We start from the raw sequence: 23,164 nt of genomic DNA, 5'->3' as shown, positions 1-23,164 counted from the left end.
CTTATACGTTGTACAAATAATTCCATGCAACACCACTTTTTAAAGTGCAACTCCAGTTACAAAGTGAAAAAAAAAGCTGCTAGGATACTTGTTTTTGAGCTAAATAAACACCAGGTCTATTGCAGTAGTTTGAAATATGGACCTTTATGTTTCCGAACTCTAGTTGGCTATACAACTGTTCACATTACATATTGCAGCAACCTGTACTGCACTCTGTTTTAATAAATGGGAATTTTGACTGTAAACCTACCCCCACCCCTGCGACATACTGTGGGGACTGATAGAGTTACTGGAGGTGGGTAAGAACACGGGCACTGGTTTGGCTTTTGAAAGTACCAGCTTGTGTTGCTTTTTTACAACCGCAAGGTCACGAAACACAATACCAATCTACTGTCTTTTAATGGTGTGAGCATAGAGATGTGCTACGTATTGGAGTCATATAGATTATAGTGCATATAAAATTAAACATAAATGCGGAAGTTCCTTTTTAAAAAGTAAAAAACAACTTGTCGTTAATAAGACTAACAGGAAGGTGAATTAACTATAACGCTATAGCCGATTGGTCTAGAGTTATTGAACAGCCTAATGGAAGCTGGCTGCACTCAGAAGAGCCCATTACTCTGCTTTCAGTAAGCATGTGCATTATACAAACTGCAGCACTGATTCAGCATGTTTCAGCTTACACTAAATGTGGCCAAGGTTTAAAGGGGCGGGATAAGGACGGTTAAAGCAGGAAGCTGATTTCTTGAGCTAACCAGTTTTGTTGCTTCATACATACAGAACAACCCATTACCACTTAAAAGCCGAAAGAATGCTGGCTGAAATATAATCTTTGTGAGAGCTTGGAAAGTATTAGGTAAGTGCAAAATCATCTGTATGATTGCATTAAAATATTTTGCCTGTGCAGTATTGTAGAAGCATTTGTGACTGCATGTGAAACTGCCTGTAATGTAGCACACACTGGTTCAAAGGTTGCATTGCTGTGTTTAAAATAATTTACATTTGTCCCCTGGCATAAATATTACATTGATTTATGTTTTGTTTCACAGGTTTTCTATGATAAAAATCAGTAAACACAACTTCTAAAGAAAATTACATATAGGTAGTTTAAACATGGATAGAAATAAATGCAGGCTGTAAGCATAAGGTAATGTGTGTTAGGTATGCATAGATGCTTCTGTGCACACATTCCTGTTCAGTGCTGCAGAGGCTGGTATTTATACTGAAACACACATTTCACACAGTATGGGAAATACCATTGCTTGTTTGTTTTTATAAATTTCAAGCTCAAGACCCTCTCTCTTCCCCAATATCTACCACCTTTATTTTTAAAAGAAATTCTGTACATAAACCTTTGTCCTATGAACTCTTGGTGGTCATCTTGTTAAACCAGTCTGGTGTAATTGCACATTCATAATGATACCCTGGACTGGACAAAAAGAAGGTGGAGTCACACAGATTACAGTGCAAATTTGGGGGGCATCATTATACCCCATAAGCAGACCAGCTCTAGACAGGACGAGTACTGCAGTGAAAGCTGCTTTTATTTTTTGCATTATTGTTGGGAAGTGTATTTTTTTTGTACCTGTGTTTGTGCTTTAATGCATTCCTAGACCAAAGAGCAACAATTTAAAATACTGCAGCTTAGATAAGGTAGTGGTATAAGTTATTATTTATCAGGGTGACAAAACTGACCATACTTTATTAAAAGTGCATTATGGCCGTCTCCATTGACAGAACCCTCTCCTCCTAAAAATAGAGGGATTCAATAGTTCTAAAAGATATTTAGGAACATTTGGGTTAATTAAAGGTATTAAGGCTGGGTCTACACGGACGTTTTTAAAAACGCATGTAAACGTTCCTACTACATTTAAATAAGTTTTTATGCACTTTCATTAGCATTTTAAAATGCTGGAGAACGTCAATGCAGTGTTTTCCTGCGTTTTTAACATGTTTACATTTCAAATGCTTATGAACGCGGGAAAATGCCCCACTGAAATCAATGGAAGCTTTTTCTTGTGTTTTTGGGCATTTTTCAGCATTAACCCCTCATTTTAATTTTTAAAACGCTGCAAGCAACGTCATAAATAGTGTTCATAAACATGCCTCAAGGAAACGTCCTGGTGTAGATAAGCACATTGGAGTGTCAAATATGGGCTTTTAAAGCCTCAGGTTAAACGCTGGGGAAAACATCTGTGTAGACTAAGTCTTACCAAAGTGAATTGATAACCTGCATGGCACAATTCACATAATTTAGTGAATATAGTAAAAAATTCAATTTGCAAATAATGCCCAATTGCATGGTAGGAAATTCAAAGAAGAAAAAAAGGAACAGATTTTTTGCTTACACATAATTGCATGGCTTAAGTTAGTACAGTTTCACCTCATTCACTAAATTCATTATGAAGATTCCCCTGTGTGATAATTCACTTTGCTTAGGGAACAGCCTAAACTTCTTTAGTAAATCAACTGTAATGTAACCAATAAGAGTGCCGAACAGACAGAGCACTAAAAGTTATCAAGCTTACAGGATTTCTGGTAGGATCAACAGGTATTTGTTTGCACTTATCGAAACACACATCAGCTTTTTTAATCAGCTCTATTTTTTAATAGACCACTAGTAACCATTGTTAGGGTTCACATACCTTTAATCAGTCACTGAGTGTGCTGCAATGCTTTTAAGGCTAAGTACACATGTGCAATATTTGTCATTGGAAAGGATCCTTCACAATCCTTTCCAATGACAAACGACTGCACGATGCATGAATGAGCACTGTTTATACAGCACAGTTCTACTCTATGGAGAGGGGGAGAATGACGGAGCGGCACCCCGCTGCACTCTCTCCTTCACTTTCATTACGATCGTTCATCGTCCATGGATCTGGCAGGACGGTCATTTGGATGGCGAGCACCGCACACACGCCAAGATTCTCATCCAATATCGGCCCTGAGACGATTATCGGAAGAGAACCATTGCACATGTGTACATAGCCTTAGCCTGAGAATTACTTATAAGTTATTTTTTTGAAGTCCAATGAATATAGGAAAGACCGAGAATGATAAGCATGGAGTAAACAGCTTTAAAAACACCTCAGGCTCCATTAAAAGGTTTTGGGTGGTTTAACCTTGAATTTGGGGTTCCAAAACAGGACTTGTAAAATGCAACTATATTCTAAATCAAAGCAGTTTATTGATGTGCGTACATTAATTACAATGACCAGGCAGTAAAGCATTTTCAAGGATTCTAGAAGTTTTTTCTAACATTTAAAACTCATGAATTATTATTAAATAATGGGCTAGAGTGAAGATGATTCTAAAAAAGAAAGATGCTCTAGCCCAGAGGTAGGCAAACTCCGGCCTAGCCAGTATTCCAGTCTGGCCTAACCCACTCCTAGTTATTTGTTGTTGGATCTGGCCATCATTAAATTGTTGCGTTATTGTGAGTTCCTGCGATATCAATATCATTGAGTTCCTGCACAGTAACCCCAATTACTATGCCTAAAGAACAGAAGCAACGCGGAGCTACCAGTCTCAGGAAGGTTGACCTCGAACATCATGTCTGACGAATTATTCTTCGTCCAACGCAGCAATGAAGCCCTGTGTTTAGTGTGCAACGACACCAACAGCACTTTTAGGCGGTTGAATCCCAAGGGGGATTTCGATGCCAAGCACGCGCACACATACAGAGACTTTCATTGACTTTGACTTTCATTGACTACCGTCAATGCTGCCACATGCTTAGATTCCAATGTTGTTAGCCTGTGCCAAGCGTGTGATCGCAATGTTTGGCCGCACCTATTCGTGCGAGCAGCTGTTCTCCAAGATGAAGTTTTGTAAGAACAAGCTGCGCTCTCAGCTCACTGACAATCACCTTACTGACATTCTGTTGCTGACCTCCTCATTATTAGAACCTGATATTGTATCTGTCTCTAAGAACATGCAACATCATGTTTCCCATTGATTGTACTGTATTTTTAAATAAAAAACCTTTCCTTGGACACCTTGTTTCTTCTGGCCTAGTGTGCCTTCTTGACCTCCTGAAATGGCCTAGTAGTCCAAAAAGTTTGCCAACCCCTGCTCTAGCCAATCAGACAAATACTTATCCATCAGCATGGTAATGGTTACCAAACATTTTACAAGTTAAAGAATAGTCATGCTCTTGTTCCAGAAAGCGGAGCAATGTCTTTTCTCGCTGTTCAAAATGAAGAATCTCTCATGGCACAAGAATCTCTCCAGCACATCAAATCAAATGTAAATACAATACAGCACACAGTATATAAGCAAGGAAAGGCCAACACATTAAAAACCTTTTTAATGCCCTTATATTTTCCTTCAGCAAAAAGAATAGGTACATAGATTTGTAGGGTAGCTACTGATACTGATTACATGTTAGAAAATTTATAAGTTCCAAGCAGCCATTTCCTTATTTGTCATTTTTTTTCACTGGTAACTATTTACATATAAAAGGGGAAGCAGTAGTACCCAGACAAATGGGATTTAGTTTAACTAAACCCACAATTGTAATTTTTTAGCTCATAGGTAAAATAGTTGAATGAATACAAAGAAAACCTGGGACAACAATTTTTCCCCCACAAACAAATAGAGATGTTTTATGGGTGACATTCACATGCTGTTTTTCATATTTGCATTACGCTCCAGGCAAATGCAAAATACAAAGGAAATATACAAATAATATCTTCTTCTATAATAATTTCTTCTTCTATCCAGCAAGTCTAGTGATTCTTGCTCCTCACTCATACTGTAGAGCTGGTAAGATTACTATTTTCTGGGTGAGCTCTTATATTTTGTCCAGTGATCAGACAAGCAGAAAACTTAACCTAAAAGAAATGTTTCTAGCTGGTTGTGCTTTCTGGCATAGGTATAAAAATCACAAGATCCAACAAAACTTAAATAAATCTTTAAAATGAATGACTAGAATCCAGTTGAGTCCTTTTTATATACATTTATCAGGTATCTTGCCTTTACAGTATATGTAATATAGTTTCATGTTTTTTGCTACTATTATCAGGTATCATCATGTCATGAATCATCAGTGTAAAAAATATTTGGTGTATATAAGCAGAAGTGATAGTTGATGTTCCATGGACGTGCCATTTTGTCTTTTCAGAATTTCAGTTTCTCAGTAAGGAAATCATGAGCTCATTTGTCCAGTGTGCACCAATTTCACGGGTGGTTGTTTTTGGAGGTACTCATGGAAATGAGATGTCTGGAGTCACACTTGCTAAACACTGGCTGAAGGACCCTTCAGAGATTCAGAGACCGACATTTACAGCAGAGTCCTGCATAGCCAATCCACTAGCTGTTGAGAAATGTGTTCGATATCTGGACCAAGACCTCAACCGCAGCTTCTCACATGAAGTATTAAGGTATTTTATGACACGTTTTTTGTGAGAATTGCCTACTATTTACTAAATGTTTCAGATGTACTCTTACTGACCTTTATCATGGCTGTGATCGGTTCCTCAAAACACTATCCAACCTGAATTAGTGTTCATATTTTTAACGATAGGAACATTTTGGAAGAGATAAAATATGAGTGGAATTGGTATTTTTGGGGAAACCTCAAACAAAGACACGGACCCCCAACAGAAACCTGACAGAGACTATAACTGTTTTGTATTGTATAAATGTGTGTATTTTATTATGTGCAAAATCTGTAACTTTTCCTGAGTGGTCATGTACTGAGTACATGTTCTCACTTGTTCTGTGAGCACATTTTTTGTGTAATGTGTAACAGTCAGTTGCGATCATTCTGCAGTATGTCCCATCTTAGGGACAGCGCGGCGGCTCAGAGGTAGCAGTGCTAGGTCCCAGGTTTGAATCTCGGCCAGGACACTGGAGTTTGCAGGATCAGCATGGAGTTTGCAGGTTCTCCCCTATTTGTGTGGGTTTCCTCTTGCATCTCAAAAACATGCAGTAAGGATAATTTGTACAGCGCTACGTAATATGATGGCCCTATATAAATGCTGTGTAAAAGTAATATTAAAATAAAGAAACAAGCCCACAACTGAATAACAAGCGCTTGGCATCTGTGTTTGTCTTGAAAGTCATATATGGAGACTTGGCCAGGGACCACTTCTGTAGCAAAGCTAAATGGTCAAATACTTTGTTGGTCCAAATTAATAGATTACAGCTCTGTCACAAGGGCTCCATCTCTCAAAGGTACTCTACATATGGGATATCTCATGATACCAGCTTGCATCCTTTTTCCAATTAAAGAGGAACTAAACTCAAAAGTGCCTAAAAAAAAAAAAAAATACACCTACCTTTAATCCCGCTGCGCATTTGCTCGGTCCGGAGGTATCTTCCATTGGGTCCTGTGTCGTCTCTGTATTAATCTCCAAACCGGCTCGCCAAGCGGCGCCATTTTCGCCTCTTCTTTCTACACCACCCGATGCAGACCCAAGATCGGGTGACGTAGGTTGGAAAAAAAACTTGCGGATCTCACTGTGCATGCGTGAGTTAGGCAAATTTTTCTCTTTTCACGAAAAGGAGCACCCAAGATCCTCCCAGGATGCGTGATGTAGGTATCCCGGGAGGCTTTGTTAACAGGGAATTGTAAACGGGATGGCACATACTCATGAATAAATATTAAAATATACCTTTATGTTTATTCTTAAAGTGTTAAAAGGGGTGCAAAACAAAAGAACATCTATGCGATGATTATATATATATATATATATATATATATATATATATATATACTTTATCCATTTAAGCAGCTGCAAGTACAGAAAATAGCTGTTGATCTTCTCAGGCGTACACTTTATAAAGAGGTAAACTCTGGTCCTGTCTTACCAGTGCAAATTCCCATTTTGGCATTTTGGACAATAAACTAACTTTGTCAATATTTTTTTCCAGATAGGAAAAAAAGAAAAAAGGTGTTACATAGTTTTCCTAGCTATGTGTTAAGCTCTCTACAGATGCTGTATAATGCTATATGAGCCTGTGTCTGTACAGTTGTCCGCTGACATAGTTTAGTGATTTATCTGACTGGGCAGGCACATCTCACCCTTGCTTCCACCTTTCCATAGAACATAACAGCCTTATCAGTATAGCACTTGTTCATCTCTACTATTACAATCGTTTCCAGTGTCAATTCTTGAATGACTAGGCTTTACAATGCTATCCAAACCCTCACTGTTAAATACAATAGAAAATAATGTCAACATTTACCAAAAAATGTGAAAGATCAGTTTTATTCTCCAGCTGGGTGGATTCCAGGGACTTCAACCTTTTGCCCTGAAAAATGGTGACTGCTCTGGGGGAAATTTAACCCAAAACAATGCCAAAGCATATACAGTACTGATTTAAACCATTGCCACATGTTTGCCTTTACCCAATTACCATTTGGTTTATTCTTGTTATAGCTGTCCAGGGTCTGAAGGTGATCCATATGAAATCCGAAGGGCACAAGAAATTAATAGGCAATACAGACCTTTTGATTTTGCTTTTGATCTACACAATACCACTTCAAACATGGGAGCCACATTGCTCCGCTGCTCAAAGGATGATCTCTTCTCTCTGCATTTAGCAAACTATTTACAGGTGAGCAAAAGCATGGTAAAGTTTCCTAAGATATAAAAGTACAGCAGGGGAAATGACAGTGGTTCTATTGTATTACCAGCATCTCAGTTCCAATTGGTAACATAAAAAAAGAGGAGCATACATTACAAGCATTGTGTGTCTGACATTGGGATTCATTTAAAAAACAGGTGCAGCTGTATGGCTGCACATACACTGACACATCTGAATATTCAGAACAGTACAAATGATCCAGCTTTTATATCTGATCATCTGTGTATTACCGTTTTGCTCTATTATTTGGTGCATTCTCATTAGAAACTTACAGATTCATTTTAAAAAGCTTGGGCATTCCTTGTGCAAAAACCTGAAGGTGATTTTGGGTTGATCCCGTATAAACATGACCTAAATATATGTCATTTTGTACTATATTGCATTTCTCATAGTGACAAACAGCTTTACATGGTGTGCAGTTCCCATAATGATTTGCAAATGTATACAATTGAATTGACAAGAGATCAATGTCTATGCATACTATAGATTGCCTAAATGTCTGCCATTGTTGCCTTTTCTCTTTCCTCATTATAACATATAAGACATCCATTACATTCAACTGTTTGTTCTACATCTGTTACTAGACAATCCCAGTTTAAATCTAATTTGTTGCTAAAAAGTAAAATAGTCAATTTTCATCTGAGGCACAATGATAAATAATACCCACTGTTAAAATTACGAATAGATTTGATTGGATTAACAACATGCCCTCAATGAAAAATCATTAAATTGAATTTTATTTTTGCTCCAACGTTATGGCACAGCCTATCTCTTGTGCAGCTAGTTGCATTTATAAAACACTTATGTAATACTGAACATTTAATGAATACAAAATGTGTTAAATTGTCTGTTTTAGAGCAGCAGTGGGGATCAATCTATGCCATGCTACAACTTCCTCATCGACATACCAGAGAAGGATAATGCATACCTGCAAAATATTACAAAGCATGCACTGTGTAAGCCATCTTCCAATACATTTTACATCCATTTAGAAATCAGCCCTACTTTTGTTGATGAGAATAATTTTCTAAAAATGTATGCTTTAAGCTGCATACACATGTATGTAACGCAATTACTGTTGTTGGAAAGGATCTTTCACGATCCTTTCCAACGACTAAGGACTGCACGATGCATGAACGAGTGCTATACATACAGCAGCGTTCTGCTCTATGGAGAAGGGAGGGGGAGAACGACGGAGTGGCACCCTGCTGCGCACTCTACCCTTTCCCTTGCATTAGGACCATTCATCCATCGTCCGTGGATCTGCCAGGACGGTCACTCGGAAGATGGGTGCTGTACACACGCCAGATTCTCGTCCGATATTGGCCCTGAGCCGATAACCATTGGACGTGTGTATGTAGCTTAACTCCCTAAACTAGTTACCCAAAACACAGCCGTCCTCCCTACAGTTTGCACCTGTCCGGGTCAGTGTGTGTTTCTGTTACCTCTACTGACAACCACAACTGTTTTTTATAGTAGACATGGCTCACAGGCTGCATGTTACCTACATCAGATTGGGATTCAGGAATGATTTGAAAAGTATTTTTTTTTTTTTTTTATATTGAATCCCTCCAATATTGTCCTTTGTGGCATGTTGTTAAATTTAAATCTTGAGTATGGCTTGCATTTAGATTTTCATTAATAATTTACTGGCTTGTAAAAGTGTAAAATCAGTTTCACAATCCTTTCCGTAATAACACAAATAGAAGAGCTGTACATATGAACTTGAGTTGTCTCTTATCCAAGTACTTACCAGCTCCACCATGTTAAACTTCTGAGTTTGGATGGGATAGGGCACATTCAGGGTGGTGTGGCCATAGGCTACTTGTGTTGTTTACATTGCTTGTTAGACTGTGGTCACAAGTTACTTACAGTAGCAGACTTACTTTGGAAATTTGCTTACCTGAAATCCTAAACAACAATTGTAGAGTGTATGGAAAAGGGGTTGATCTGTGTTTCTATATGGGTGTCAAAAGCAGTTACTGATTTTTTATACTGGAAATCCCTCGTTTTTATTTTCCAACATTCCAAATTAACATCAGTATATAAAGCAAACAAATGTTTAAATGCAATCTCTTTCAAGGTTTAGAACTCGGGCCACAGCCTCAAGGAGTGAACAGATCAGACATGCTTTTTAGAATGAGAGAGCTTATAAACCAAGCCTTGGACTTCATCAATCTTTTCAATGAAGGTAAGTCACCCCCTAATCAAACATATATTTGTGTTCTAAATATTTATACCTACAACAATTAAAGCCCACCTTAAGCAAACCTACAATCTGCCTATCCAGTGAAAAGTATCAGGAAAACTTTAGAGCAGAGTTGGTAGGGGGTAAATACTTACCTCCCATCTCCTTGTGCTGAAGAAAAAAACAATTCTTCTGGGTATGGAGGCTTTCCTGCACCCCAGTAATACAGCAGTGGGAGCTAGTTGCTCTTATTTTTTGGGATGAAGGAAGGGTCTTCAATGTTCTGTAAGAGTCGAATCAATAACTTACACATTAAAATAAATATATGCACTTTTTCCTCCCTGCTCTCAAGTGAACTTGTTACTTTTGTCATAAAAAGATAAAGTGCAAGTTCTTTTTTTGGAATCATCCAAGAACATTTTGCTACAAAAAAAAAAAAAACTACATTCACCCACTTAATGTTGAGCCGGGGGACACTCCACCTTCTGCCCCACATATGGCATTTGCTTCGTACCTTCATACCTATACCCTGGCTCTTTACACCGCCCTTTCCCTATCAGGTCTTCCCTTCCACCATTGAGACTTTGTACCCCAGAGACTAACAATGAGCATAAACCGTGAACACCGTTTTGCTTAAATTCCCCCAGAAACTGCATTGCTTGGGAATGCAGAAATCTTTGCAGAATGCATGGGGAAATATATTATTATTTTTTTGTATGGCTTATATGCAAACTACTGTAAACAAAGAAAGGAGCTGGGCACTAACATTTGGGACTTGTACAAATTCCCAACAGAAATTTTAAAATTGCCTTTTAATGGCTAAAGGGTCTTTTCATGTGGTTTTAAAGGCAATATTAAAAATACAAAAATCATTTAAATAACATGCTTAGGGGATTCCCTAAAGTAATACTTTTTATTAAGAAGTATGGTTAGATGTAAATAACCACAATACATGCAATTGTATAAAGGTCCTTTATTAGGACCAAATCACAAATACATACTTAATAAATTTACAAGTAAAGTTAGCATGTTTTATTGAACGTAAACTCAGTAATCTATCATCAACCCTGTGGTTCAGAGATGCAAATTCATCATCAATCTGTGCAATTTTTCCCTACACAAAATTACATTTCACCTGCATTTTTCTAATTAATTTTACATTATGCTCATTCAGCTGTAGAGATTTTAATAATGTAAATAAATATACATTAAATATAAAGGATTAAATGTTTGTTATTTTAAATTATTCACAAATATTGTATTGTGTAAAATACTGCTAAATTTTGCTAAAAGTGCTTCAAAAAGGTTTTGTTTTTTCTCATGTAAAATAGTAATAACAGTGCAACAGGCATGCTATGGAGTCTATTTATAAAGAAGTGAATCTGACATTCCCTAAAACATTCCCTGGTGGAGAATCAATTACTGCAATTGAATCACATAGACCTGGAAGATTCTCCATCAGGTAATGTTTCAAGGAATGTCAGATTCACTTTATAATTAGACACAACACCACTTTCTATGTTTAATAAATTTTATTATCTACTTTAGAAATTGAACATACATTCAAAAATACATGCTTCTCTGTATTATATGATGTTTAGAAAGGGTCCAGAATTGTCAGGCCAAAGCTTTTCTGCTATAGAAAATTTTTGATAGAGATACTTCCAACGCACTGATTACAGTGTGACCATAAAGAAGCCACGGTAATATATCATAGTGCTTTTCACTAATAAATGACAGTGATGAAAGAGAAAATCAAGAATTTTATGAACAGCTGTAAAATTGCATGAAATACATTTTGGACATGCTGTCAGTATTACCTTGGGAGATATGAATATAAAAGTAAGGATGATTAAGTATGGATGATTGCCATTCTAAAACACAGCTATGGAGAACCATGGGTAACAGACCATGAATAAGTGTAGCTTGAGACTTGCTAAACTAAGTGCAATTAACCCTTTTTCATAGGTGAGATATACTGTCCCCTTATCTTTATTTCATATTCTAATTAGATATCACAGTTTACCAATATGGAATCCTGAAGAAAATATAATAGAATCATTTTTCTCAGAATACAAGATATGTTTATACTGCACTTTGTGGCATGATATAATGTCCAGGCCATGTTAGACTATTACTGTCCAATTCTGCTATCCAAACCATTCTTCATCCTATATCAGCAGTGTGGATGAAAGCAACCTCTGAACATTTTACAGTAAAGTATTTACCAGTATTTGCAGTGCAGTTTACAACTAACTGTACTTTGTAGTAAAAACTGGTGTTAAATGGGGTGCCTTATGTCTAGATTGCTTTTAAAATGTGCAATCAACTACTATAGACAAGAGTGCTAATGATGCACCCAAAGGCTAACTGCACTTACCATGTAATTCTGCATGTCCTAAATGATAAAGAAAGGGTTTACTGTACTGTTTGGATCTAATGATTTGGCAAGTCTTCTGCACCAGATGGTAAAAGCTATATTTCTCATACAAATAAGCTTTGCTCTGATCATCAGAGCTTACTGAACCATGCGTTTTCATTTCATGTGAAATGGAAGATCACAGATTGCTCTTTTGGAAATTTTAGAATATATGTATGTTAATGAGTAACATTGACAGTAAAGTGGCATCGATCAGCTTGATCTAACTACTTCAATAATGAAAAAAGATTTTTTTTTTTTTTTTTGCAGGTAAAGAGTTTCCAAGTTTTGAAACAGATATTTACAGGTTTGTATCTAGAGTGGATTTTCCTCGAGACTCTGCGGGTGAAATTTCAGCAGTTATCCATCCTGAGCTGCAGGTGGGCTTACATATTCTCTAAACTAGCTGAATTAAGTAGAATTTTCTTCCATATACATCCTTCTTCCAGCACTATATTTTTATTGAAAAACAATTGTCATTAAGGTATTTATTTCCTGAAAATAAGTTATGAAGCTGATTTTTGCCTGGTTGATGTTCATATGTTTGAAGAAAGACACAATGTGGGAAGACACTCTGAAACTGATGTACAATGTATTTAGAAGCTCATAGTATCACTATTTCTATATATAGTGGCGCAAGGCTTTAGCAATTTCGTCTTGCTCTTTCTTGGGCACCATTTTCTTGGTTTACATTGTTTAAAAGTACATTATAGTTTCCCTTAAATATGAACTTTTCATGAAGGAAAAATGAGGCTATCAATCTGTTCTGAAAATGCTGATTATCTGGTTGTCATGTTGACCTTTTTTATTCAGTAACCTTTTAGTTTGACAGGACACAGGTAATTATAATACAGACTTCAGACCTTAACCTTACCTAAATAACCCTGTCGAATTAATTTACAGTAGTTATATGCACAGCACATTTGACTTGTATTCAGCACCTCACATTCAGGTTTCCAATTCTTTATTAATAAATCTAGGTCAAGGTTTTATTCCCTTTATTAATAATTGGGTGACTGTTACAGCTAGCAGTACTAATCAGTTTTGTTGCATTTATGATTTGGTAATAGCTAATCCTTGATCCTATATGTAACTGGCATTCCTCTCATGTTGAAGACTTGTTATGCTTTCCTACAGCTATAAACAATGTAAAATAAATTTCAAACTAAATACTATATATACTATCACTGGTTCATAATAGAACTAATGCAATTCTACAGAATGAATGTTAGAAAAAGGGCCAACTAATTCAGATGAATATGCCTTGGTCTGTCTGGTGTTTATCAGTTGCATTGTTGGTAACTGCTACTTTTTTTAAATTTAGGACAAAGACTATATTCCTTTGAAGCCCGGAGATCCTATCTTCAAGACGTTAAGTGGAAAAGATGTGCTCTATGAAGGAGAGAAAATCTTGTACCCCACATTTATTAATGAGGCAGCATATTATGAGAAAAAAGTGGCTTTTATATTAACTGAAAAAGTCAACTGGAAAGTGCCTGCTTTGAAAGTAGAACAGTAAGCTGATTGTCTTGGGACCTGATATTGACTGCCATTGATCCTTATGTGCCTGAGCTTAAGCACCAAAATTAATGAAATAAACAAATATTCTTTTTTTTTTCTTTCTGAATGAGAAGATTCAAGCCTAGAGATCTTACAGCGTTTACTACTTCATAAAAAATGAAATGTGACATATCTAATATGTAAATATTGTCTTAGAACGGACTTAAGCACACTGAGACGGTTTTCACTAGAGACCTAGCTTAAGTGTAGCATGCACAGTGCATGTTCTAGTAGGCAAAATGTAAATGAAACACTTAGACCCCTCAAATCTTATCACATTTTATTTCAATCCTAGGATTAATGCACCACTTACAGAGGTACATCCAACTCTGTCAATAGAGGAACTTTAAGGTTGTACTTTGGCACTGTTATTACCTTTGAAATGTTTTAGACCAAGACAGTGTGTTCCCTGAATGTTAACGAGAGTGATCTCTCGTTATTATGCCCTAGAATGGATTACACATAGGACAATGGATTCTTTTATTACTTTTGTGCTGGGGTTAGAGAAATTTTACCAGCTACTTTCCCGGAGACTATTAAGGACTTAGTAGGATGAGGAACCTTACTCACTCTACCCCAAAAATGGTTTGGTAGTGCGTTGCAGGGGAGGACTGAAAAGCTTTGTCCCACTTGGCGAATACAAGTGGCCTTTGCATGATAAGATGACAAACTCACATTTTATTTAACAGCACAATTCTTTGCAGTGCACTGTATTTAGTTACATGACACGTCCAAGCACCTATGGATAGTTGGTGTTGGAAGGAAGTAGTTATGTAATGCCTATGCCTTTGTTAGGATAGACCTGGGGGTCCTCCTCCCCCACTCTAGTCTTCCACTTATTTTAGCCCATGATGGGAGAAAAAATTCACAGTTCCTGTTCATTAGCAAAGTTCCAGACTATATTCTTATCTAAAAATATATCTTTGAATAAATACCAATAAATACTAACATGTTGTTTTGTGTTGTCGGCTTTTATTAATATTAATAATATTATTATTATACAGGATTTATATAGCACCAACATATTACGCAGGGCTGAACATTAAATAGGGGTCCCAAATGACAGGCAGATACAGACAGTGACACAGGAGGAGAGGAGGTTGCCTTGTATTTCTTTAACCCTAGTAATACAAAATGCAAGTTGTGGAAGTTGTGTATTGTAACACAATAAAGGAAAATAACAAGGAAAAAGAAAAAGTAACAAGGAAAATAGCTGTAAATGAAGGTTGGTGTAGGTGGGGCATTGAGGCAAGGCATGAGTGCACATGGCAGGGAGGCCCACACATCAGTTCTGCACAGGGGCCGCTGTTAGTTTTTTCAACCACTGCATCTGTAAACTCATAAGTGAGTACAGAAGTTTGGTGGGAAAAATGTTCATGTATGTTTTTTTACATTTTTTAACATATATTTTCCCAGGTATATTACAAACATTAACAGTATATGGGAGGAACAGTATGGAGATAACATACAGTAACTTCAAATATCAAAATAGTGCAGATCAATTATCACCAAACAAAGGCTAGGGGGAACAGACAGGAAGGAACAAGCAAGGGTAGGTGCAGGTAGGTGGAAGGGGAGGTATAACCTAATTTTGTGTGAACACAGAACGTATGGCAAGTATGAACAGTGGAGGTGGAGATTGCTAAGGTTTGTATAACAAGCCAAAATGCGATGGAGGCCCTAGATACATAAGACAATCCCTACGTTACCGGAGTTAAATTGTCCCTATATTCAGAGTCTTGGTATTGCAACCAGTAAAACCAGGTGTTGCTGAAGTGAGATCTCCCATGAACATAATTTCATTGATCTTGCTAAACCACAGTCCAATGGACGATGGAGTTGACTTTCTCCAAAATGAGGGCACACAGGCCCTGGCTGTATAACCATGTGTTTATGAACCGATTTATAGTAGGCTTTTGGGGGTGTATCATTGTGATGCAGAAGGAAGAAGCTTGGGTCATCCGGTATAGGTAAGTCTATACATTTTTGCATAATTTCCTTCACCTTGTCCAAGAAGGGTCTAAATTTAGGTCATGACAAAAATACATGTAAATGTGTGCCTGTCCATGTTTCACCGAAAAAATATGTCTAGCAGCGTGCCATAATTTTATAACCTAACTCTTCATCATGTATGTTTTATCATATTTTTATGCATGAATTTTGCTAAGAGCCCTCAGGAAATGAATGGAAGAACAAAAATACATGTTCACGTGTTGTATTGTTTCATAGGGATACACATTACATGCATCTTCAAGCATTTCTGTGTTGTGAGAAGAGATGCCCACCTCTCTAAGGATGCCTACCCAACTAGGGAAGCATATTGCTTTCCGATGATATCTATGATAAAATATTCCCATTAGAACTTCTTTCCTTTCCATTGTAATCCTAATTAAAGAAAGATTTTTGTATCAGTAACAGCATAAGAATCTTGAAAACTGGTAGATTTAAATTGCTTGGTTTTGAGTGGCTACATTGTTGCTTTGCTTTGTTGTATGTTAGCTGAATAGTAAAGCTCACTGGGGGTCACTTGGCCTTGTGGTGTACCAGCAGAGAGGTGCTTGCAGTTGCAGATAATGATAATCAGAATCGTATAAATTATACTGAGCTGTCAAGTACATTTTGTAATTACCTATTTTAAATGCAGGTAAAATGAACATACAAAGTATAGACGATCATAAATGCTGGACTAACTGACCCCTAATGACTTGCTATGGAATATAAAAAATACCTGCATGTAAAAAATACAATATGTGAGTATATATGTATATTTGAATAAAAGGCATTACATTGATATTATTAACAATCTTAATAGGAAAAATTACAGGAATCTCAAATAGTTTTGCTTACCATAGTCAATTCACTAAACTGATTCATTTTAAAAGTTTGTTCACATCGGAGCATGTGTTACTACACACACATTGCAATGTGGTCTGTGTGCATTGTGATGTGGTAAAGTGTGTAAGCATACCCTGCACAGGGTTTTTTTCAGCACACACTAACACAGGATATTGGTTTGAACTGAAATCACACCCAGAACACATATATATAATAAATATTTTGAAATTCTGCTGGTGTGAACGGGCCCTGTGCTTTTTAGATATTGTCCAGTAGGTTATGCCGATACCTACAGGGGTACAAACCCAAAACACAGCCTAGGGCAGGGGTGTCAAACTCTGGCCTCCAATATTCATTTTTTTGGCCTCCAAAAGAATCCTAAATATGAACTGCAGCTGGCCCGCCTGCTGCATTGAAATAGCCCCGTACTACAATTACTTGCATCACTCACGTCTATAGACCTGCGGGCTCTCTGCCTATGCGTGGCCCCGCATTGGACTGTTTTAAAGATGCAAATAATGCAGGAATTTTAGTAGTGGCGCTATTTCAATGAAGAGGGAGTTTAAGCAGCCATAAGTTTTAGCTCCGCATTGGCCACGTCTGGCATTTCCAGCACTCTCCCTCAGCTGTACTTTTTCTTGCTACTCCAAGGCCTGAACTTGAATGGTTAGATTTTCATAGAAGAATATTGTTATTATTATTGTTCGCCTGTGCAAAAAGGTTACCATTGAAATTTAACTTAGAAGGCTACAAATAGAGAAGGAGGCATAAGATTTTTTCTTAAATAAAATTAAAAAAAAATTCTCTATGCCTCTTTCTCTATTATAGGCTTGTTCCAGATTGAATGTGAAGCAAACCCTCTTTGTTTCCATATGAAAGGGGTTTACACCTAGTGACAATGAAACATTTCTTCAATTTTTCCAATAAATTTGGTTGGCCAAGACTTTGTCTAAGTTTTTAATTTTGGCCCTCTGTGTATTTGAGTTTGACACCCCTGGTCTAGGGAAAGGATCTGCTGATGGGCAATTATGTTCCTGTGGTTTTCACCATCAGATTCCCTTTCCCCCAGAGATGGTACTAAAGGCTAAAATTGTTTTACCTATTCCTTGGTTTTAATCTGCACTTGTTAAGCGGTCACTTTTTCTATTCGAAGGGGATGGAAGAGAGTTTGGGCTGCTAAGTTTTACAGATGGTGCCCAACCCCTTTGTGGTATTGCTTTGGGTTTTCTCTTTGAGCATAATCCAAAGATCTCCCTTGTGTCTGATGTCATTTTACAGTGAGTACAAAAAATCATATTATTCAGTTGTGGGTATTTTTTGTCTAACACAATAACACAAAAGTTATTTAAAAAACTTTAAATCCTTTTTTTCTCCTGAATTGTGATTATATTTACAAATGGCTCAATTTTCTCCCTGGCTCTTGAGACATTCAACATAACCAAGTATTCCCAGCAAAAAGGAGCAGTATTTTTAGCATGTGCCATATTCTTTGTGAATTAAATTATATACAAAAATTGATAAAATAATTAAAAAGACATTACATTAAATTGTAGATGAACCTGATCCACCAAAGATAACATTTTTACTTAATTGAAAATATCTTAAATAATTAAAATAAGTATATAAGGCATTGTATTAAGAACACTGCATGTGTTATGCTTTAGTGAATTGACCCCTGTGGTATTACAATTTCCTGTCTTACAGCCAATACTTTAAATTCATTTACAAAAATGCAACATGCTGTTTCAGAAAACCAGTAATCACTATATATAGTTATGTCAAGTTTATGAAATTTGAATATGAATACTTTCTGAATTCTAAATTATGTTCTTCAATTAACTTCAACAGGATAAGCCAAGAATATCATTAACAGTGTAATATTAAAATGTAAATCATTCAGTACATGGATGTGGAACATTGGAAAACCAAATTGGCATCTTAAGTGAAATGCAGGAACAAGAGATACCTGCATATGGTCCTATATAGCTTTCTGAGAAAGCAGAGATATGGCTAGTCACTTCCTGTAGCTTCCCGCTTCTTACAGCCCCAATGACTAAAAGGGCATGGGGCATGAGGAAGGGGCAGGCTGCTCTAAACTTTTCAGATTTGCATTTTACAACGTCCAGAAGATTCAGCAGATGAGCAGATGTTTGGAGATATTGCATTTTATATATAATGCTAAAATAACTATTTTTATGTGCTAATGATTTTGCTTTGAATAGAACCAGTGAAGACTATACTGATGCAATGAGCCCAATTTAATTTTATTCTCCCGGCTTGGAGTAGATAGACAGTCATATAAGGACGTGAGTGATCCAGCAAACCTTGAATGACTAGTTTTAAGATTGAAAACATTTGTTATCTAATAGAAAATTATTTTTAAAAATCTTTTCCAGCTTTGCTGGGTCACCCCGGTTCTCCCATGAAAGTCTATCTTCTTTGGTCTTGGTCTTTGGTCCAATTGCAGGCTCAGATCTGCAATGGGAGAGTGGGCAAGGGTATGTCATAATGACATCACTCTGGAGGAGGTTTTTCCCCCTTTGAGTGAAACCCCGGCTCCCCGCGCATGCACAGTCGGGAGTCGGTAATTTTAGTGGTCCGCGGGATGGAAAAGGTTGGCAACCACTGATTTAAATGACAACCTTTAGCATTCCCTGCTCTAGGCTGGTATATAGAAGAATATGTATGGAGGTGAGAAGAGGGGTGGAGTTACCTGGGTTAACACAGACCAAAATTACACACGCCAAGAAAAGGACAGGGCAAGGAGGAAGTGGCCGAGCTAGCTAATTGACTTAAGAAAATGTTTTCTTTCAGTCATTTCACTCCACCCACCTAGAGGACCTCACACTGTTACCTCACTGTCAATATGGCGCTCACAATTTAGTTTGTTCACATGCAGCCAGCCTTAGATTGACCCTAGGGGGGCTATGCTGACCCTCCTTGTAAAGCTAAAGCAGCTACTTTAAAAGGGAGTGTGGGTCTGCTATTGTGACAGCTGGGCTTTCCTATCTCCAGGTTTACATGAGAAGTTTTAGCAAATAAAAATAATATTTTTACTATTATGTGTTAGGAGCACTTTATATATAGGTGATTATAGATGACTTAGTATAGATTGTTCAATAGCTAAGTGGCAGACTTATTTAATACAAATTCATTGGGTAGTTTAGGTGGGTCCTTATTTTAGTGAGAACAAAATAAACAGTTTTTTGTGATCACAATAGTTTTTATCTTGTTTTCTGGAATGGAATATTTGACCTTGGCATTCCAAGACTGCTCAAAAATGCCGCAACTTTGCCTAAAGCCTTGTACATAGGTCTTATGGACATCAGAGGATTGTACCCTGAAACAATCTTCGTGATCTTATTCAGATCATTGTCAGATTGCATGATCTTTGTGAGATGAACAATCAAATGTTGTACACTGCTGTTCTGTTCAATGGAGAGAAGAGTGAATGATGATCGTAGGTGAATGTTGGGGCACGCTCATCTCCAGCCACTATTATCTGATGTATGCACAAAGCTTAAGAGTATTCACTTGTTATAGTTTTAGTGCCTGCTGACAGCCCGCATAATAAAGAAACTTATTAAAATGAATATACTAATCTATGTAATAATAATTTCCTGAAATCCATTAAAACTTATTACTGTATTTACACTTGGCATAATATAAAAAACACAAGTTTTCATTTAGAAACATTAAATGGTTCATAGCGCAGCAAAGTTATTATCATCAAAATATAATTTAGCAGCATGCACCACACTATAGAACTGTTGGAACTCACTGTGGATATTATAAACATTTGCTCCAAAACCACGAGAGCATCTGCATTTTGTCTATCGCAATTTTAATCCAAAGCGGACACTTTATTCTATAATACAACGCAGTATGATATTACCTGGCTATAAAAAAAACTACAAGCCTTAAATTGAAAGCATTAAACACTCCATAGCTCCATCAAAATAATAGCAACAATATAATTAGCTGCACCACACAAAGAAATTATTCTAAATGCAGATTTTGGAAAAATGTTTGTATGTTAATAAGCAATTTTTGACTTAATTTAGGATATGCAGTTATTGGGCTGGACGATTGCTATAAAGATTTCTGCAGTCTTTAGTGGGAATAAGCTAAAGCACCTGTCAGATTTGCATTTCTCCTTACCATTTGTGTTAAGTAAAAAAATCTTTCCCAGGCATTGGTATTCAGTGGAAACAAATCCCTTCAAGTTATCAAACATTGTTAGCCAATGAAAGGCAATGCAGATCATATTTTCCTGCCCAATGTCCTGCAATTTGAAATTTCAGTTTTTGAAAAGTAACGTTAAAGCAAAATAAAAATCCAAATATCTGTTTTGTATCTACCAAACTAGGAAAAAAAATCAAGTTAAACTTAATATATGGAAAAGCTAAACCAACCAGAAGTGTGTTGCAATTATTTGATGCTCCAAGAAGAATGTTTCTTTGATGTAAGGAGGGCAGGAGATAAGCTTCTTATTGATAAGGTAATGAAATAGGCCGGTAAGCAACACAAAACTTTTTTTTCCTAAAATTAACAGATTTCCCTTTGAATAAAATATGACCTAACAATGCATACTGACTGCTATCTGTGGGTAAGATAAATTACCTTGAGACAAAGGTACACAGTATACCCATACGGGAAATAGCAAGTTGGAAAATGTTTTCTTTATTGTATATAACTATGCCAAACAGAATCTTGCTTTAAACATTGGGAGTTAGATTGTTTAGCAAGATATTAAACATTAATTGCAGTTCCATAAAAAAAACCCCATAAAGACCTGTAGTTTCACCTAGCAACCACTAGGAGGCATTATTGTCTATTTTTACCCCCCTAGCGTTCTAATTCTGTCAGTTTTTTGATCCAAAAAGTGATCCTATTTTTTTTGCATAGAAATTTTTGTTTATATTGTGGGCTTGTAATTCTTAGGATTAACTCCCGGGTATGATAATTATATTTATTTATTATATTATAATCTAAAATTATAATATAATACATAATTATAAATAATAATTTAAAAAAAATAATGAAATAATTTTGCATTGTGCTTCACATCTCACTGCAGATGCCAGCAGCAATAGCAAATTCCGGGGGGTGGTCACCCCCCGGAATTTGCTATTGCTGCTGGCATCTGCAGTGAGATGTGATGCACAATTTAGAAGTCCTGCATCAGGACCATCGGATCGCCGCTGGAGCGTGGGGCAAAGGTAAGGGGGGCTCCTAAAGGTACCCCTAGTGTTACTCGGGAATACCGCTTTTTGCAAGTAAAAGCCACCCGAGTCACATTCGGGATTACCGCTAGGGGGGTTAAATATATAGATTTTTGAATTTATTCAATTTATTGTTTTTAAATGATTTTTTGTTTCAAACTTTATTATACTCATACAAATATATTAAAATAAATTTTCATGAAAAACAATGTACCGCTTTTAAAACATATAAAACCGGAAAGAAATGAACCGCTAGGGAGGTTAAATAACCAACCTTACCTTCCTGTGTTAGCTTTGTAATCTGAGCCAATAGTATTGAGGGTTTATGAAAATACCTGAAACCGGTCATCATTTAGTTGGGTGTTAACCTCCCCAGCAGTAACCCCAAGTTAAATATGATATGCTGCTGCCTACTTGTAATAGCTAGTTTGATGAATGCTTTTTTCAGGAGACCTTTCTAAATATGTCCGATAAATGTAAATTATCTGTAAAGCACTTGTATGACTAATTTGAGTGCTATAGCTGCCTGCTTCAATAAATGTGTGATAGAACCTGTAATATTTTGAGATGGTAGCTATTAGTAGTTACTCTTTCCTTTTCTTTTTCTTTAATATACCATAAGAAGTAAGTAGTAGATGTTGTGTATGGTGGAATGCATACATATGCATGTTATGTAGATTGTGTTCATTTATTCATATCTACACCAGGGCTTATGGACGTCTAGGAGAATTCACTAACGCTAAATTCACACTGGTGGTAAGATTGTGCTGGGTGTACCACTTCCTGCCACCAGCAATCACTGCCTCCTGGGGTAACTCTACATGTAGCCTCTCCCTGCAGCAGCCCCATAGTAAATAAATAGGGGTGACAGTGATCGGTACTAATACCGCTTATTGCGGCCAGCTATCACATGTGTGGACAATGTTTTTTTAAAAACCAGTGCTGCTATATGAGTGTTTGAGCAGCTTGCAAGGTGCCAGTCGTGGGGAGCCATGCAGAATTGCACAATGCAGAGGCAGGTGTGAATCTGCCCTAAAGCACAGCACAAAGCTTTGATTGATGGAAAATTCACTTTGTTTATATGCACACATTAAAATAATACTAAAAACAATATAAAGGCAATCGACTGGGAAAACAGGTAAATAGGCTTTTTTTTATCCTCCCCTGTATATTCTATAAAACAAAGCCACATGCTTTTACCCCCTAGCGATATTCCAGAGTGTTACTCGGGGTGGATTTTGCCTGCAAAAAGCAGTAATCCCGAGTCGCACTCGGGGTCGCTTAAAACATAAAAAAAAACCCCACTTAGCTTGTTCCGTTGTCATCCCCTGTTGGCCA

At 36.9% G+C, this 23,164-nt stretch overlaps 1 protein-coding gene across 1 annotated transcript; it reads left to right on the top strand.

Annotated features, from left to right (window-relative positions):
- The first annotated feature begins 699 nt into the window (after positions 1-699).
- On the top strand, positions 700-14,720 carry LOC140334547 (N-acyl-aromatic-L-amino acid amidohydrolase (carboxylate-forming)-like). The gene is made up of 7 exons (XM_072416814.1): positions 700-856; positions 5,129-5,387; positions 7,392-7,569; positions 8,456-8,555; positions 9,683-9,790; positions 12,477-12,586; positions 13,531-14,720. The coding sequence occupies exons 2-7, from the start codon at positions 5,155-5,157 to the stop codon at positions 13,723-13,725; spliced, it is 924 nt and encodes a 307-aa protein (XP_072272915.1). The 5' UTR covers positions 700-856; positions 5,129-5,154; the 3' UTR covers positions 13,726-14,720.
- Positions 14,721-23,164: the final 8,444 nt, after the last annotated feature.

This window comes from Pyxicephalus adspersus, chromosome 1 (genome assembly GCF_032062135.1).
Source record: "Pyxicephalus adspersus chromosome 1, UCB_Pads_2.0, whole genome shotgun sequence".
Taxonomy (NCBI): Eukaryota; Metazoa; Chordata; class Amphibia; order Anura; family Pyxicephalidae; genus Pyxicephalus; species Pyxicephalus adspersus.
Note: the sequence above shows the minus strand (reverse complement) of the source record. Positions and strands in the feature narration are given on the sequence as shown.